The sequence below is a fragment of the Salvelinus fontinalis genome, chromosome 2 (assembly GCF_029448725.1).
Source record: "Salvelinus fontinalis isolate EN_2023a chromosome 2, ASM2944872v1, whole genome shotgun sequence".
Taxonomy (NCBI): Eukaryota; Metazoa; Chordata; class Actinopteri; order Salmoniformes; family Salmonidae; genus Salvelinus; species Salvelinus fontinalis.
The window spans coordinates 25,845,990-25,863,539 of NC_074666.1; the positions used below are offsets into that span (position 1 = coordinate 25,845,990).

The 17,550-nt window shown below is 45.1% G+C and overlaps 1 protein-coding gene across 1 annotated transcript in view; it reads right to left on the reverse strand.

Annotated features, from left to right (window-relative positions):
• The window catches only part of LOC129815288 (roundabout homolog 1-like), a 270,600-nt gene that overhangs the window by 230,128 nt on the left and 22,922 nt on the right, over positions 1–17,550 (reverse strand). The window contains exon 2 of the mRNA XM_055868963.1: positions 11,693–11,820. Within this exon, the coding sequence (XP_055724938.1) occupies positions 11,693–11,795 (103 nt within the window). The 5' untranslated portion in view covers positions 11,796–11,820. The remainder of the gene's footprint in view (positions 1–11,692; positions 11,821–17,550) is intronic.

Below are 17,550 nucleotides of genomic sequence, written 5' to 3' on the forward strand. Positions count from 1 at the left end.
AATTATTGGACAATAATGAAAACTTTATTGTCCATTAGTTAGAGGGTCACTCCACATTGAGCTCCCGACTGGCGCAGCGGTCTAAGGCACTGCATTTCGGTGCTGTCCCTGGTTCAAATCCAGGCTGTATCACATCCGGCCGTGATTGGGAGTGCCATAGGGTGGCACACATTTGGTCCAGGTTTGGCCGGGGTAAGCCGTCATTGTAAATAAGAATTTGTTCTTAACTAACTAGTTAAATGGTAAAAAAAAAAGCACAAGAAAGAGGATTTTGAGACCCACCATCGAAGATTGTAATGAAATCATTTCTGTAGTTAAAAACAACTAAGATTAGCATTCCTGAAACATTATTTTGTTGAAATAGAATTTGATTTCTTAATTGATTACACCCAAATTGGCCATTTAAAATGATACATTTCATATCATATGCAATAAATATAGTACATAACATCCAATTTGGTCCCCAAATAATTTTAACATGAAGTAAAACATGAGGATTCCAAATAAATGGTCAAATGCCACCCACGGACCTCCCACACCCCAAGCCAATCCCAACAGAACAATGAGTATACAGTATCAGTTCTCTATGTTTGACAAGAAGTAGGGAGCTGTAGTTCAGAGTACTGTTTCTTTCCTATGTAATGCATTCTCAGTAATTTTGGTGACGTTTTTTTTCGCCCTGTTCAGAGAAATTAGTCATTGAAGTTGCTAAATTTATGTCCCATCCTACATCCTGACATTACCAGGTTCTGACCACTAGATGGTGCTGTTCCTGCTATTAGGTGATTTTTTTAAGACCCCCCCCACCTTCAGAATTAAAGAGATAGTTCACACAAATTACATATTGCTTTCCTTACCCTGTAAGCAGTCTATGGCCAAAGTATGACAGCAACCCATGCTTTGGTTTTGTTCACCTGGCAATTTTTTTGTGCATTTGTGGCACAAATCTAAAATGCTGATATAGATACCACTGATGTGCATAGGACTTGTGCAATAAATGCCGAAGAGTTAGCATTTGAAACAGCGGAATACTTGTATTGTATTGTATACTCGATGTTGAGTCTGGATTTGCATAGAGAACTGATATTGCATACTCAATGTTCTGTTGGGATTGGCGTGGGGTGTGGGGGGTCTGTGGGTGGCTTTTGACCAATTCTTTGGAATCCTCATGTCTTAATGTAAAAACAAATTGGGGACCAATTCAGATGTTAGATACTATATTTACTGAATAGCATATGAATCCTATAATTTAAAATGGCAAATGTGGGTGCAATCAATTCAATCAAAATAAAGTAAGGTTTTATCTGTCACGCGCCGAATACAACAGGTGTAGGTAGACCTTACCGGGAAATGCTTACTTACAAGCCCTTAACCAACAATGCAGTTTTAAGAGAAATAAGATTAAAGAAAAAGTGTTTTACTAAATAAACTAAAGTAAAAAAATAAAAGAGCAACAAAAAAACGAGGCTATATACAGGGGGTACCGGTAGCGAGTCAATGTGTGGGGGCACAGGTTAGTCAAGGTAATTGAGGTAATTTGTACATGTAGGTAGGGGTAAAATGACAATGCATAGATAATAAACAGCAAGTAGCAGCGTTAAAAAAAAGGGGGGTGGGGGTCAATGCAAATAGTCTGGGTAGCCATTTGATCAGCTGTCCAGCAGTCTTATGACTTGGGGGTAGAAGCTGTTCAGAAGCCTTTTGGGACCTAGACTTGGCGCGCGAGTACCACTTGCCGTGCGGTAGTAGAGAGAACAGTCTATGACTAGGGTGGCTGGAGTCTTTGGCAATTTTTAGGGCCTTCCTCTGACATAACCTGGTATAGAGATCCTAGATCGCAGGAAGCTTGGCCACAGTGATGTACTGGACTGTACGCACTACCCTCTGTAGCGCTGTGCGGTCGGAGGCCGAACAGTTGCCATACCAGCCGGTGATGCAACCAGTCGGGATGCTCTCAGTGGTGCAGTGGTGTAGAACGTTTTGAGGATCTGAGGACCCATGCCAAATCGTTTTAGTCTCCTGAGGGGGAATAGGCATTGTTGTGCCCTCTTCATGACTGTGTTGGTGTGTTTGGACCATCATAATTTGTTGGTGATGTGGACACCAAGGAACTTGAAGCTCTCAACCTGCTCCACTACAGCCCCGTTGTTGAAAATGGGGAAGTGCTTGGCCCTCCTTTTCCTGTAGTCTATGATCATCTCCTTTGCATTGATCACATTGAAGGAGAGGTTGTTTCGCTGGCACCACACTTCCAGGTCTCTGACCTCCTCCCTATAGGCTGTCGTTGTCGGTGGATCAGGCCCACAACAGTTGTGTCGTCGGCAAACTTAATGATGGTGTTGGAGTACACGAGGCGAATAAGTACGCACCCCTGAGGGACCCCCATGTTGAGGATCAGTGAGGCTGATGTTTTGTTACCTACCCTTACCACCTGGGGGTGGCCCTTCAGAATGTCCAGGACCCAGTTGTAGAGGGAGGTGTTTAGTCCCAGGGTCCTTAGCTTAGTGATGAGCTTTGAAATCACTATGGTGTTGAACGCTGAGCTGTAGTCAGTGAACAGCATTCTCACATACTGTAGGTGATCCTTATGTCCAGGTGTGAAAGGGCAGTGTGGAGTGCAATAGAGATTGCAACATCTGTGGACCTGTTGGTGCGGTATGCAAATTGGAGTGGGTCTAGGGTTTCTGGGATAATAGTGTTGATGTGAGCCATGACCAGCCTTTTAAAGCATTTCATGGCTACAGACGTGAGTGCTATGGGTCGGTGGTCATTTAGGCAGGTCATCTTAGTGTTCTTGGGCACAGGGACAATGGTCTGCTTGAAACATGCAGGTATTACAGACTCAGACAGGGAGAGGTTGAAAATGTCAGTTAAGACTTTTGCCAGTTGGTGGCATGCTCAGTGTACAGTCGTGGCCAAAAGTTTTGAGAATGACACAAATATTAATTTCCACAAAGTTTGCTGCTTCAGTGTCTTTAGATACCTTTGTCAGATGTTACTATGGAATGCTGAAGTATAATTACAAGCATTTCATAAGTGTCAAAGGCTTTTATTGACACTTACATGAAGTTGATGCAAAAAGTCAATATTTACAGTGTTGACCGTTCATTTTCAAGACCTCTGCAATCTGCCATGGCATGCTGTCAATTATCTTCTGGGCCACATCCTGACTGATGGCAGCCCATTCTTGCATAATCAATACTTGGAGTTTGTCAGAATTTATGGGGTTTTGTTAGTCCAGCCGCCTCTTGAGGATTGACCACAAGTTCTCAATGGGATTAAGGTCTGGGGAGTTTCCTGGCCATGGACCCAAAATATCAATGTTTTGTTCCCCGAGCCACCTAGTTATCACTTTTGCCTTATGGTAAGGTGCTCCGTCATGCTGGAAAAGACATTGTTTGTCACCAAACTGTTCCTGGATGGTTGGGAGAAGTTGCTCTTGGAGGATTTGTTGATATTATTCTTTATTCATGGCTGTGTTCTTAGGCTAAATTGTGAGTGAACCCCACACATGAATGGTCTCAGGATGCTTTACTTTTGGCATGACACAGGACTGATGGTAGCGCTCACCTTGTCTTCTCCAGACAAGCTTTTTTCCAAATGTCCCAAACAATCAGAAATTGGATTCATCAGAGAAAATGACTTTACCCCAGTCCTCAGCAGTCCAATCCCTGTACCTTTTAGAATATCAGTCTCTTTGATGTTTTTCCTGAAGAGAAGTGGCTTCTTTGCTGCCCTTCTTGACACCAGGCCATCCTCCAAAAGTCTTCGCCTCACTGTGCATGCAGATGCACTCACACCTGCCTGCTGCCATTCCTGAGAAAGCTCTGTACTTGTGGTACCCCGATCCCGCAGCTGAATCAACTTTAGGAGACGGTCTTGGCGCTTGCTGGACTTTCTTGGGCGCCCTGAAGCCTTCTTCACAACAATTGAACCACTCTCCTTGAAGTTCTTGATGATCCGATAAATGGTTGATTTAGGTGCAATCTTACTGGCAGCAATATCCTTGCCTGTGAAGCCTTTTTTGTGCAAAGCAATGATGATGGCACATGTTTCCTTGCAGGTAACCATGCTTGACAGAGGAAGAACAATGATTCCAAGCACCACCCTCCTCAGCATGACAGAGTGATCTCCAGCCTTGTCCTCGTCAACACTCACACCTGTGTTAACGAGAGAATCACTGACATGATGTCAGCTGGTCCTTTTGTGGCAGGGCTGAAATGCAGTGGAAATGTTTTGGGGGGATTCAGTTCATTTGCATGGCAAAGAGGGACTTTGCAATTAATTGCAATTCATCTGATCACTCTTCATAACATTCTGGAGTATATGCAAATTGCCATCATACAAACTGAGGAAGCAGACCTTGTGAAAATTCATATTTGTGTCATTCTCAAAACCTTTGGCCACGACTGTACAAGTCCTGGTATTTCGTCTGGCACCGCGGCCTAGTGAATGTTGACCTGTTTAAAGGTCTTACTCACATCGGCTGAATAGAGGGTGATCACACAGTCGTCCGGAACAGCTGATGCTCTCATACATGTTTCAGTGTTACTTGCCTCAAATGGAGCATAGAAGTTATTTAGCTTGTCTGATATCCTCGTGTCACTGAGTAGCTCTTGGCTGTGCTTCCCTTTGTAGTCTGTAATAGTTTGCAAGCCCTGCTACATCCGACGAGTGTCGAGGCCTGTGTAGTACGATTCGATCTTAGTCCTGTATTGGCGCTTTGCCTGGTTGATGATTTGTCGGAGGGCATAGCGGGATTTCTTATAAGCTTCCGGGTTAGAGTTCCGCTCCTTGAAAGTGGCAGCTCTACCCTTTAGCTCAGTGCAAATGTTGCCTGTAATCAATGGCTTCTGGTTGCGGTATGTACGTACAGTCACTGTGGGGACGACGTCCTCGATGCACTTATTGGCAAAGCCAGTGAATGATGTGGTGTACTCATCAATGCCATCGGAAGAATCCAGGAACATATTCCAGTCTGTGCTAGCAAAACAGTCCTGTAGCTTAGCATTTGCGTCATCTGACCACTTCCGTGTTGCGCGAGTCACTGGTACTTCCTGCTTTAGTTTTTGCTTGTAAGCAGGAATCAGGAGGATATAATTATGGTCAGATTTTCTTCTCCTCTTGTTGCACATGTAACATGCTGCTAAAAATGTGGTAAAACGGATTCAAGTTTCCCTGCATTACTCTCCTTCCAGACTCATATCAAACATCTCCAATCCAAAATCAAATCTAGAGTCGGCTTTCTATTCCGGAACAAAGCCTCCTTCACTCACGCCGCCAAACTTACCCTAGTAAAACTGACTATCCTACTGATCCTCGACTTCGGCGATGTCATCTACAAAATAGCTTCCAATACTCTACTCAGCAAACTGGATGCAGTTTATCACAGTGCCATCCGTTTTGTTACTAAAGCACCTTATACGACCCACCACTGCGACCTGTATGCCCTAGTCGGCTGGCCCTCGCTACATGTTCGTCGTCAGACCCACTGGCTCCAGGTCATCTACAAGGCTATGCTAGGTAAAGTGCCGCCTTATCTCAGTTCACTGGTCACGATGGCTACACCCACCCGTAGCACGCGCTCCAGCAGGTGTATCTCACTGATCATCCCTAAAGCCAAAACCTCATTTGGACGCCTTTCCTTCCAGTTCTCTGCTGCCTGCGACTGGAACGAATTGCAAAAATCTCTGAAGTTGGAGACTTTTATCTCCCTCAACAACTTTAAAAATCTGCTATCCGAGCAGCTAACCGATCGCTGCAGCTGTACATAGTCCATCTGTAAACTACCCACCCAATTTACCTACCTCACCCCCATACTGCTTTTATTTATTTACTTTTCTGCTCTTTTGCACACCAGTATCTCTTCTTGCACATGATCATCTGATGATTTATCACTCCAGTGTTAATCTGCTAAATTGTAATTATTCGATTTATTGCCTACCTCATGCCTTTTGCACACATTGTATATAGATTCTCTTTTTTCTACCATGTTATTGACTTGTTTATTGTTTACTCCATGTGTAACTCTGTGTTGTTGTCTGTTCACACTGCTATGCTTTATCTTGGCCAGGTCGCAGTTGCAAATGAGAACTTGTTCTCAACTAGCCTACCTGGTTAAATAAAGGTGAAATAAAAAAAATTAAAAATAAAAATATTAAAGTCCCCGGCCTCTAGGAGCGTCTCCTCTGGATGAGCATTGTCTTGTTTGCTCATGGCTTTATACAGCTCTTTGAGTGCGGTCTTAGTGCCAGCATCGGTTTGTGGTGGTATGTAGAAAGCTACGAAAAATATAGATGAAAACTCTTGGTAAATAGTGTGGTCTACAGGTTATCATGAGATACTCTACCTCAGGCGAGCAAAACCTTGAAACTTTCTTAATATTTGATTTTGCGCACCAGCTGTTACTGACAAATAAACACAGACCACCACCCTTTGTCTTACAGGAGGCAGCTGTTCTGTCTTGACGATGCACGAAAAAAACAGCCACTGTATAGTTTCCATGTCTTCGTTCAACCACGACTCGGTGAAACATAAGATATTACTGTTTTAATGTCCCGTTGGTAGGATAGTCTTGAACGGAGCTCATCCAGTTCATTCTCCAATGAATGCATGTTGGCCAATAGGACGGATGGTAGAGGCAGATTTCCCACTCGCCCCAGACCTGCGTCCCCTGTATCTGCGTCTTCTCTTCACGCGAATGACAGGGATTTGGGCCTTGTCGGGTATCTGGTCTAAATCCTTCGGGTCCATCTCGTTAAAGAAAAAATCTTTGTCCAGTTCGAGGTGAGTAATCGCTGTTCTGATTTCCAGAAGTTATTTTTGGTCATAAGATACAGTGGCAGAAACATTATGTACAAAAGAAGTTACAAATAACGTGAAGAAACACACAGATAGCACAATTGGTTAGGAGCCCCTAAAACGGCAGCCATCTCCTCCGGCACCATTAATTAGCTTCATTTCTCAGAGATCAAATTATACTTCAACAAAAGAATGTTACAGGAATGCTATTCTTTACTTTTTCTAACTACAGAAACAATTTAAGATCGTGGGTGTCATGGCTTGCTGAAATTACATGGAACGATCCTACAGGGAACAACAGAAATTCGTCTTCTGCTCCATTATCAATCTCAACCCTCCCCCCCAGGTTATGACTTATAGATTCTCTTACCATCCTGCAGCCATATTGTTTGAGAAGACCATGGGTGACACTTTGGTTACAAACTTCCATCAACAGCAGGCTGCTGGCACAACTAATTTAACATATCAACACTTACAAGCTGGCCTTTGATTACACTTCCTTATTGGACTTCTCGCTACCAGCCCCCCAGCGATGTACCATCATTACAACACACAGTCAGGAAAGTCACACTACCCACCATGTATTACAGTCAGGAAAAAATACCCTCTGTTCCAACTTAACATAATCAGAACGAACCTCAGAGGTTTCTCTTACCAAACAGTGCAGTTAATTAGTATTCAGGTAGGCTACACCAAGACTCAATAACTACTGTACTATTTTATAAAGAGTAAGGCCAGAAAAATTGAAATACCCTCGACATCTGCATCTAGAGACTACCTTAGGAGCCTTTATTTTTCTACAATTTGCATTAGGATGGCTGACCACCCCTGTAACTCCAGCCCTCCCCTCATACTGCTGTCTCTGTGAAGGAGAACACAAGGAAATATTCCATCCACACAATTACCAGGACACCAGCCAAGAGACGCACATATAAATCAGCACAGACTCCTCTGGAAAGCAGGAAAAACTATGAATGTCAAGCCCCTTTTGATTTTAAATGGCTTTGTCCTGGATGCCCACAGTGCAGTGGACATTAGCCGTTTCCAGTGGTAGGACGGCATGGACAATGACCCAGTGCCAATGGCAATAAGGAACATTCTTCTGTCCCTGAGAGACCAATGAGCATTATGTCATTAGTGCTCTTGACATTTTCGCTTATAATGCTCTAGCATGGGGATCATTCAGCAGCGGGTCAGCTCATATAAAATGTACTTGGCCTCTTAAGGCAAATGTGGTTCCAATCTTTTGGCCCCTTATGTAAAGAGTGTGCTTATGTTTATTTATACGTATCCAGGACAACTTACCAAAATGCCAGTCAGGTGACTTACCCCTCTATTCCCCAGGGTGGATGATTGTGAACACACCCAGTAGCAATGGTCAGTGGTCACTGTGGATGCCTGAGTGATGTCTCTCTCCATCAGTGATAGACAGACTGTCATGGCCACTATGGGTGAACTGTGATTTCTGTGCTCTGACCTCTGATCCCTGCTCTGGGGAACCACATCCACTTTCCCTTCCCTTTCCCCCAGCTCAACAGGCTCAGCTCATCACAGAGAGGCTGAATAGCTCTCCATCATTAATGAACACTGTCTTCTGCATTAGCCTCTCAACTTTCAAACATCTTCAAGACAGCCTGCTAGGCTCTTAGACACTCCCTGGAGGACCCTTTAATTGCTTTGTTACCCAACCAATATATACACTGCTCAAAAAAATAAAGGGAACACTTAAACAACACAATGTAACTCCAAGTCAATCACACTTCTGTGAAATCAAACTGTCCAATTAGGAAGCAACACTGATTGTCAATAAATTTCACATGCTGTTGTGCAAATGGAATAGACAAAAGGTGGAAATTATAGGCAATTAGCAAGACAACCCCAAAAAAGGAGTGATTCTGCAGGTGGTGACCACAGACAACTTCTCACTGCCAGAGCCCTGCAAAATGACCTCCAGCAGGCCACAAATGTGCATGTGTCTGCTCAAACGGTCAGAACCAGACTCCATGAGGGTGGTATGAGGGCCCAACGTCCACAGCTGGGGGTTGTGCTTACAGCCCAGCACCGTGCAGGACGTTTGGCATTTGCCAGAGAACACCAAGATTGGCAAATTCGCCACTGGCGCCCTGTGCTCTTCACAGATGAAAGCAGGTTCACACTGAGCACAAGAGCACATGTGACAGACGTGACAGAGTCTGGAGACGCCGTGGAGAACGTTCTGCTGCCTGCAACATCCTCCAGCATGACCGGTTTGGCGGTGGGTCAGTCATGGTGGGTGTGGGCATTTCTTTGTGAGGCCGCACAGCCCTCCATGTGCTCGCCAGAGGTAGCCTGACTGCCATTAGGTACCGAGATGAGATCCTCAGACCCCTTGTGAGACCATATGCTGACACATGCACATTTGTGGCCTGCTGGAGGTCATTTTGCAGGGCTCTGGCAGTGCACCTCCTTGCACAAAGGCGGAGGTAGCGGTCCTGCTGCTGGGTTGTTGCCCTCCTACGGCCTCCTCCACGTCTCCTGATGTACTGGCCTGTCTCCTGGTAGCGCCTCCATGCTCTGGACACTACGCTGACAGACACACCAAACCTTTTTGCCACAGCTCGCATTGATGTGCCATCCTGGATGAACTGCACTACCTGAGCCACTTGTGTGGGTTGTAGACTCCGTCTCATGCTACCACTAGAGTGAGAGCACCGCCAGCGTTCAAAAGTGACCAAAACATCAGCCAGGAAGCATAAGAACTGAGAAGTGGTCTGTGGTCACCACCTGCAGAATCACTCCTTTTTTGGGGGTGTCTTGCTAATTGCCTATAATTTCCACCTTTTGTCTATTCCATTTGCACAACAGCATGTGAAATTTATTGTCAATCAGTGTTGCTTCCTAAGTGGACAGTTTGATTTCATAGAAGTGTGATTGACTTGGAGTTACATTGTGTTGTTTAAGTGTTCCCTTTATTTTTTTGAGCAGTGTATATACACTACCGTTCAAACGTTTGGGGTCACTTAGAAATGTCCTTGTTTTTGAAAGAAAAGCACATTTTCTGTCCACCTTACAAGTCCTCAACTGGCAACTTCATTAAATAGTACCCACAACACACCAGTCTCAACGTCAACAGTGAAGAGGCGACTCCAGTATGCTGGCCTTCTAGGCAGAGTTGCAAAGAAAAAGCCATATCTCAGATTGGCCAATAAAAATAAAAGATTAAGATGGGCAAAAGATCACAGACATTGGACAGAGGAACACTGCCTAGAAGACCAGCATCCTGGAGGTGCCTCTTCACTGTTGACGTTGAGACTGGTGTTTTGTGGGTACTATTTAATGAAGCTGCCAGTTGAGGACTTGTGAGGCGCCTGTTTCTCAAACTAAACATTCAAGTGTACTTGTCCTCTTGCTCAGTTGTTCACTGGGGCCTCCCACTCCTCTTTCTATTCTGCTAAGAGACAGTTTGCGCTGTTCTGTGAAGGAAGTAGTACGCAGCGTTGTACCAGATCTTCAGTTTCTTGGCAATTTCTCGCATGGAATAGCCTTCATTTCTAAGAACAAGAATAGACTGACGAGTTTCAGAAGAAAGTTTTAATTTCTGGCCATTTTGAGCCTGTAATCGAACCCACAAATGCTGATGCTCCAGATACTCAACTAGTCTAAAGAAGACCAGTTGAATTGCTTGTTTAATCAGCACAACAGTTTTCAGCTGTGCTAACATAATTGCAAAATGGTTTTCCAATGATCAACTAACCTTTTAAAATGATAAACTTGGATTAGCTAACACAACGTGCCATTGGAACACAGTAGTGATGGTTGCTGATAATTGGCCTCTGTACACCAACGTAGATATTCCATAAAAAATCTGCCATTTCCAGCTACAATAGTAATTTAAAACATTAACAATGTCTACACTGTATTTCTGATCAATTTGATGTTATTTTAATGGACAAAAAATTTGCTTTTTTTTCAAAAACAAGACATTTCTAAGTGACCCCAAACTTTTGAACGGCAGTGTAGCTGAAGTGATGCATATAGTCACTTCAACTTTGTCTAAGATTGTTAACAATAGTATGTCATTGTCTTTGACAGAGCTTGCTAACTAATTAATGGTGCGAAGTAGAGGCAAATTCAGATGTCTCACGCACGCACACACACACACACACACACACACACACACACACACACACACACACACACACACACACACACACACACACACACACACACACACACACACACACACACACACACACACACACACACACACACACACACACACACACACACACACACACACACACACACACACACACACACACACACACAGCAATGCAACATTTGAGTCATAGATCCCTGTTGTTAGCTCATCTACCAGCAAGCAGCATGGATTGATCCCCTGGCAGAGGAAGAGCTAATTAAACACATCACAGTGGAAAATAAATGGAATATATATATATATATACACATATACTGATTCTTTATTCCAAACCACTGGACCACATGCGGACCAGATAAAACCCTTCTACCTCTCTTCCCTGGTTCTCTGATGGATAGAGTAATTACCTGAGGCCTAACAGTATGTGTAATTAGAGCCCTATCAGTGATGATCATCTCCACTCCTCTACCACACTGAGACAGATGAAACCTACAGTGATGAAGCATCTCATTGGTCAAACAATGACCAAGGAGATCTCACACTCTCAACCCAATACTAAATAGACAGCCTCAGTACTCTAGGATTACAGCTATGAAAGACCCATGACTGATAACAAAACTGCCAAGATAAGCAATCATACACAAGCACTTGTACAAAAACAGGTGCTAGTCTCTATCTGCACAAGGGAAGGTAAATTATATTACCAATGGCAAACAGTAGATCGATGAGGAGTGTTGTGTTGTGGAATCTTACCTGGAATGAGGGCTCCTTCCTGCAGTTCTGATTGGATGATACCGAAGAGCATGGCGACAAGGAGAGCCGTGACAACTGACCACATGACGCGCATGGTTCTCATTGGTCCAGCATCCCCTTTAGTGATCCTATACAGAGACACAGAGGCAGGGATCAAACAGCAAATACTGATATACTGTAGATAGATACAGGTGAGCGAGAGAGAAGAGAAAGAGAGAGAAGAGAAAATGAAAGAAACAAAGAAAGAGTGAGTGTGAGAGAGAGACACATGTATCGACCATTACTCTAAGTGAAAGTCAAATCAGTAATTGCCAGTAATACAATCATCCACTGAATAAAATAACTGTTACTACAGATAGACAATGAGTAAGCTACACAGTATAATCTGCTTTGATGATATTGGAGAACAGATAAAAGGGTATTCTTTCATCAGATATCGCCCAATCAAGTCATTAAAAAGGAAAGTGTTGAACTGAATGACATTTTCACTTTCTATAGCCTTTGAAGCTACTTTGAAAATTATAAAACACATCACTGGTGAAAACCTGCTGATATGAGTGTGTTTTCTATGACTTCATTTTCCTAAGGCCCCACCACATGGAAAGAACAAGCGAAGAGCCACTACAGAGGATGGGAAAGCAAACAGATGGGCTTTGCTCTGAAGCTTAACCAATAAACGCTACAGTTGCATTCGGATTAGGTCTGCACTGCTCTTTGATCCAAACGACACACTCTGACAGGAGACCAGATTAATATGGGCCAGTGCATTTGATTAGGGTTGCAAAGCTTCATGTTAATTTACCAAAGTTAACGGAATCTTCAGTAATTTTGGGAATTAACAAAAAATCTATGGCAGTCTATCGTAACTTTGATAATTTATACTTCAATAACTTAAAACAAATGTATTCATATATAGCATTAATGTATTATCTATGTGTCCATATTGTCCATGAGTTTCTAGTATATAGGCTATTTTCTCTTGAACCGTATAGTCTAATTAATTAACTAATGCTACTCCTACTGCTCTCTCCTCGTCTGCCCACGTGTTCTCGCACACCCCGAGAGCTTCTGGTCAGCGGGGTGGTGGCACTGGGATCCTCATCTCTCCCAAGTGGACATTCTCTCTTTCTCCCCTGACCCATCTGTCTATCGCCTCCTTTGAATTCCATGCTGTCACAGTTACCAGCCCTTTCAAGCTTAACATCCTTATCATTTATCGCCCTCCAGGTTCCCTTGGAGAGTTCATCAATGAGCTTGACGCCCTGATAAGTTCCTTTCCTGAGGATGGCTCACCTCTCACAGTTCTGGGTGACTTTAACCTCCCCATGTCTACCTTTGACTCATTCCTCTCTGCCTCCTTCTTTCCACTCCTCTCCTCTTTTGACCTCACCCTCTCACCTTCCCCCCCTACTCACAAGGCAGGCAATACGCTTGACCTCATCTTTACTAGATGCTGTTCTTCCACTAATCTCATTGCAACTCCCCTCCAAGTCTCCGACCACTACCTTGTATCCTTTTCCCTCTCGCTCTCATCCAACACTTCCCACACTGCCCCTACTCGGATGGTATCGCGCCGTCCCAACCTTCGCTCTCTCTCCCCCGCTACTCTCTCCTCTTCCACCCTATCATCTCTTCCCTCTGCTCAAACCTTCCCCAACCTATCTCCTGATTCTGCCTCCTCAACCCTCCTCTCCTCCCTTTCTGCATCCTTTGACTCTCTATGTCCCCTATCCTCCAGGCCGGCTCGGTCCTCCCCTCCTGCTCCGTGGCTCGACGACTCATTGCGAGCTCACAGAACAGGGCTCCGGGCAGCCGAGCGGAAATGGAGGAAAACTCGCCTCCCTGCGGACCTGGCATCCTTTCACTCCCTCCTCTCTACATTCTCCTCTTCTGTCTCTGCTGCTAAAGCCAATTTCTACCACTCTAAATTCCAAGCATCTGCCTCTAACCCTAGGACGCTCTTTGCCACCTTCTCCTCCCTCCTGAATCCTCCTCCCCCTCCTCCCTCCTCTCTGCTGATGACTTCGTCAACCATTTTGAAAAGAAGGTCGACGACATCCGATCCTCGTTTGCTAAGTCAAACGACACCGCTGGTTCTGCTCACACTGCCCTACCCTGTGCTTTGACCTCTTTCTCCCCTCTCTCTCCAGATGAAATCTCGCGTCTTGTGACGGCCGGCCGCCCAACAACCTGCCCGCTTGACCCTATCCCCTCCTCTCTTCTCCAGACCATTTCCGGAGATCTTCTCCCTTACCTCATCTCGCTCATCAACTCATCCTTGACCGCTGGCTACGTCCCTTCCGTCTTCAAGAGAGCGAGAGTTGCACCCCTTCTGAAAAAACCTACACTCGATCCCTCCGATGTCAACAACTACAGACCAGTATCCCTTCTTTCTTTTCTCTCCAAAACTCTTGAACGTGCCGTCCTTGGCCAGCTCTACTGCTATCTCTCTCAGAATGACCTTCTTGATCCAAATCAGTCAGGTTTCAAGACTAGTCATTCAACTGAGACTGCTCTTCTCTGTGTCACGGAGGCGCTCCGCACTGCTAAAGCTAACTCTCTCTCCTCTGCTCTCATCCTTCTAGACCTATCGGCTGCCTTTGATACTGTGAACCATCAGATCCTCCTCTCCACCCTCTCCGAGCTGGGCATCTCTGGCGCGGCCCACGCTTGGATTGCGTCCTACCTGACAGGTCGCTCCTACCAGGTGGCGTGGCGAGAATCTGTCTCCGCACCACGTGCTCTCACCACTGGTGTCCCCCAGGGCTCTGTTCTAGGCCCTCTCCTATTCTCGCTATACACCAAGTCACTTGGCTCTGTCATATCCTCACATGGTCTCTCCTATCATTGCTATGCAGACGACACACAATTAATCTTCTCCTTTCCCCCCTCTGATAACCAGGTGGTGAATCGCATCTCTGCATGTCTGGCAGACATATCAGTGTGGATGACGGATCACCACCTCAAGCTGAACCTCGGCAAGACGGAGCTGCTCTTCCTCCTGGGGAAGGACTGCCCGTTCCATGATCTCGCCATCACGGTTGACAACTCCATTGTGTCCTCCTCCCAGAGTGCTAAGAACCTTGGCGTGATCCTGGACAACACCCTGTCGTTCTCAACTAACATCAAGGCGGTGACCCGTTCCTGTAGGTTCATGCTCTACAACATTCGCAGAGTACGACCCTGCCTCACGCAGGAAGCGGCGCAGGTCCTAATCCAGGCACCTGTCATCTCCCGTCTGGATTACTGCAACTCGCTGTTGGCTGGGCTCCCTGCCTGTGCCATTAAACCCCTACAACTCATCCAGAACGCCGCAGCCCGTCTGGTGTTCAACTTTCCCAAGTTCTCTCACGTCACCCCGCTCCTCCGCTCTCTCCACTGGCTTCTAGTTGAAGCTCGCATCCGCTACAAGACCATGGTGCTTGCCTACGGAGCTGTGAGGGGAACGGCACCTCCGTACCTTCAGGCTCTGATCAGGCCCTACACCCAAACAAGGGCACTGCGTTCATCCACCTCTGGCCTGCTCGCCTCCCTACCTCTGAGGAAGTACAGTTCCCGCTCAGCCCAGTCAAAACTGTTCGCTGCTCTGGCACCCCAATGGTGGAACAAACTCCCTCACGACGCCAGGTCAGCGGAGTCAATCACCACCTTCCGGAGACACCTGAAACCCCACCTCTTTAAGGAATACCTAGGATAGGATAAAGTAATCCTTCTAACCCCCCCCCCCCCCCCTTAAAAGAGTTAGATGCACTATTGTAAAGTGGTTGTTCCACTGGATATCATAAGGTGAATGCACCAATTTGTAAGTCGCTCTGGATAAGAGCGTCTGCTAAATGACTTAAATGTAATGTAAATGTAAATGTAATTAATAAAATATATATATATATTTCACCTTTATTTAACCAGGCTAGTTTACAACTGCGACCTGGCCAAGATAAAGCAAAGCAGTGCAACACAAACAACGACAAAGAGTTACACATGGAATAAACAAGCACAAAGTCAATAACACAATAGAAAAAAAGTCTATGTACAGTGTGTGCAAATGAGGTAAGATAAGGGAGATAAAGGCAATAAATAGGCCATAGTGGCGAAATAATTACAATTTAGCAATTCGTTCCAGTCATTGGCAGCAGAGAACTGTAAGGAAAGGCGGCCAAAGGAGGAATTGGCTTTGGGGGTGACCAGTGAAATATACCTGCCGGAGCGTGTGCTATGGGTGGGTGCTGCTATGGTGACCAGTGAGCTGAGATAAGGTGGGGCTTTACCTAGCAAAGACTTATAGATGACCTGGAGCAAGTGGGTTTGGCGACGAATATGAAGCGAGGGCCAGCCAACGAGCACATACAGGTCGCAGTGGTGGGTAGTATATGGGGCTTTGGTGACAAAACGGATGGCACAGTGATAGACTGCATCCAATTTTCTGAGTAGAGTGTTGGAAGCTATTTTGTAAATGACATCGCCGAAGTCAAGGATCGGCAGGATAGTCAGTTTTACGAGGGTATGTTTGGCAGAGTGAAGGATGCTTTGTTGCGAAATAGGAAGCCGATTCTAGATTTAATTTTGGATTGGAGATGCTTAATGTTTACAGTCCAACCAGACACCTAGGCATTTGTAGTTGTCCACATATTCTAAGTCAGAACCGTCCAGAGTAGTGATGCTGGATGGGCGGGCAGGTGCGGGCAGCGATCGGTTGAAGAGCATACATTTAGTATTACTTGCATTTAAGAGGAGTTGGAGGCCATGGAAGGAGAGTTGTATGGAGGTTAGTTAATACAGTGTCCAAAGATGGGCCAGAAGTATACAGAATGGTGTCGCCTGCGTAGAGGTGGATCAGAGAATCACCAGCAGCAAGAGCGACATCATTGATGTATACAGAGAAGAGAGTCGGCCTGAGAATTGAACCCTATGGCACCCCCATAGATACTGCCAGAGGTCTGGACAACAGGCCCTCCGATTTGACACACTGAACAATGTCTGAGAAGTAGTTGGTGAACCAGCCGAGGCAGTCATTTGAGTAACCAAGGCTGTTGAGTCTGCCGATAAGAATGTGGTGATTTACAGAGTCGAAAGCCTTGGCCAGGTCGATGAATACAGCTGCACAGTATTGTCTTTTATCGATGGCGGTTATGATATCGTTTAGGACCTTGAGCGTGGCTGAGGTGCACCCATGACCAGCTCAGAAACCAGATTGCATAGCGGAGAAGGTACGGTGGGATTCGAAATGGTCGGTGATCTGTTTGTTAACTTGGCTTTTGAAGACCTTAGAAAGGCAGGGTAGGATAGATATAGGTCTATAGCAGTTTGGGTCTAGAGTGTTTCCCCCTTTGTAGAGGGGTATGACCGCGGCAGCTTTCCAATGGATGGGGAACAATTTCGGCCGAAAGTTTTAGAAAGAGTGTCCAGATTGTCTAGCCCTGCTGATTATGATAAAAGCATCTAATCAATAATGGCAATATTTTAAATTACTCTGCAACTCTTCCAACTATTGACTAATTGCACACTGCCACCAGTTTGACACCAAAAACATTGACAACAAATACATATTGACATTGTAAAATAATATATATACACAATATATGCAAAAGTATGTGGACACCACTTCAAATTAGTGTATTTGGTTATTTCAGCCACACCAGTTGATTGCAGGTGTATAAAACCAAGCACACATGCATGCAATCTCCATAGACAAACATTGGCAGTAGAATGGCCTTACTGAAGAGCTCAGTGAATTTCAACGTGGCATCGTGGTATCGTCCAACAAATCAGTTCGTCAAATTTCTGACCTGCTAGAGCTGCCCCGGTCAACTGTAAGTGTTTTTATTGTGAAGTATAAACGTCTAGGAAGGAGCGGTAACTTT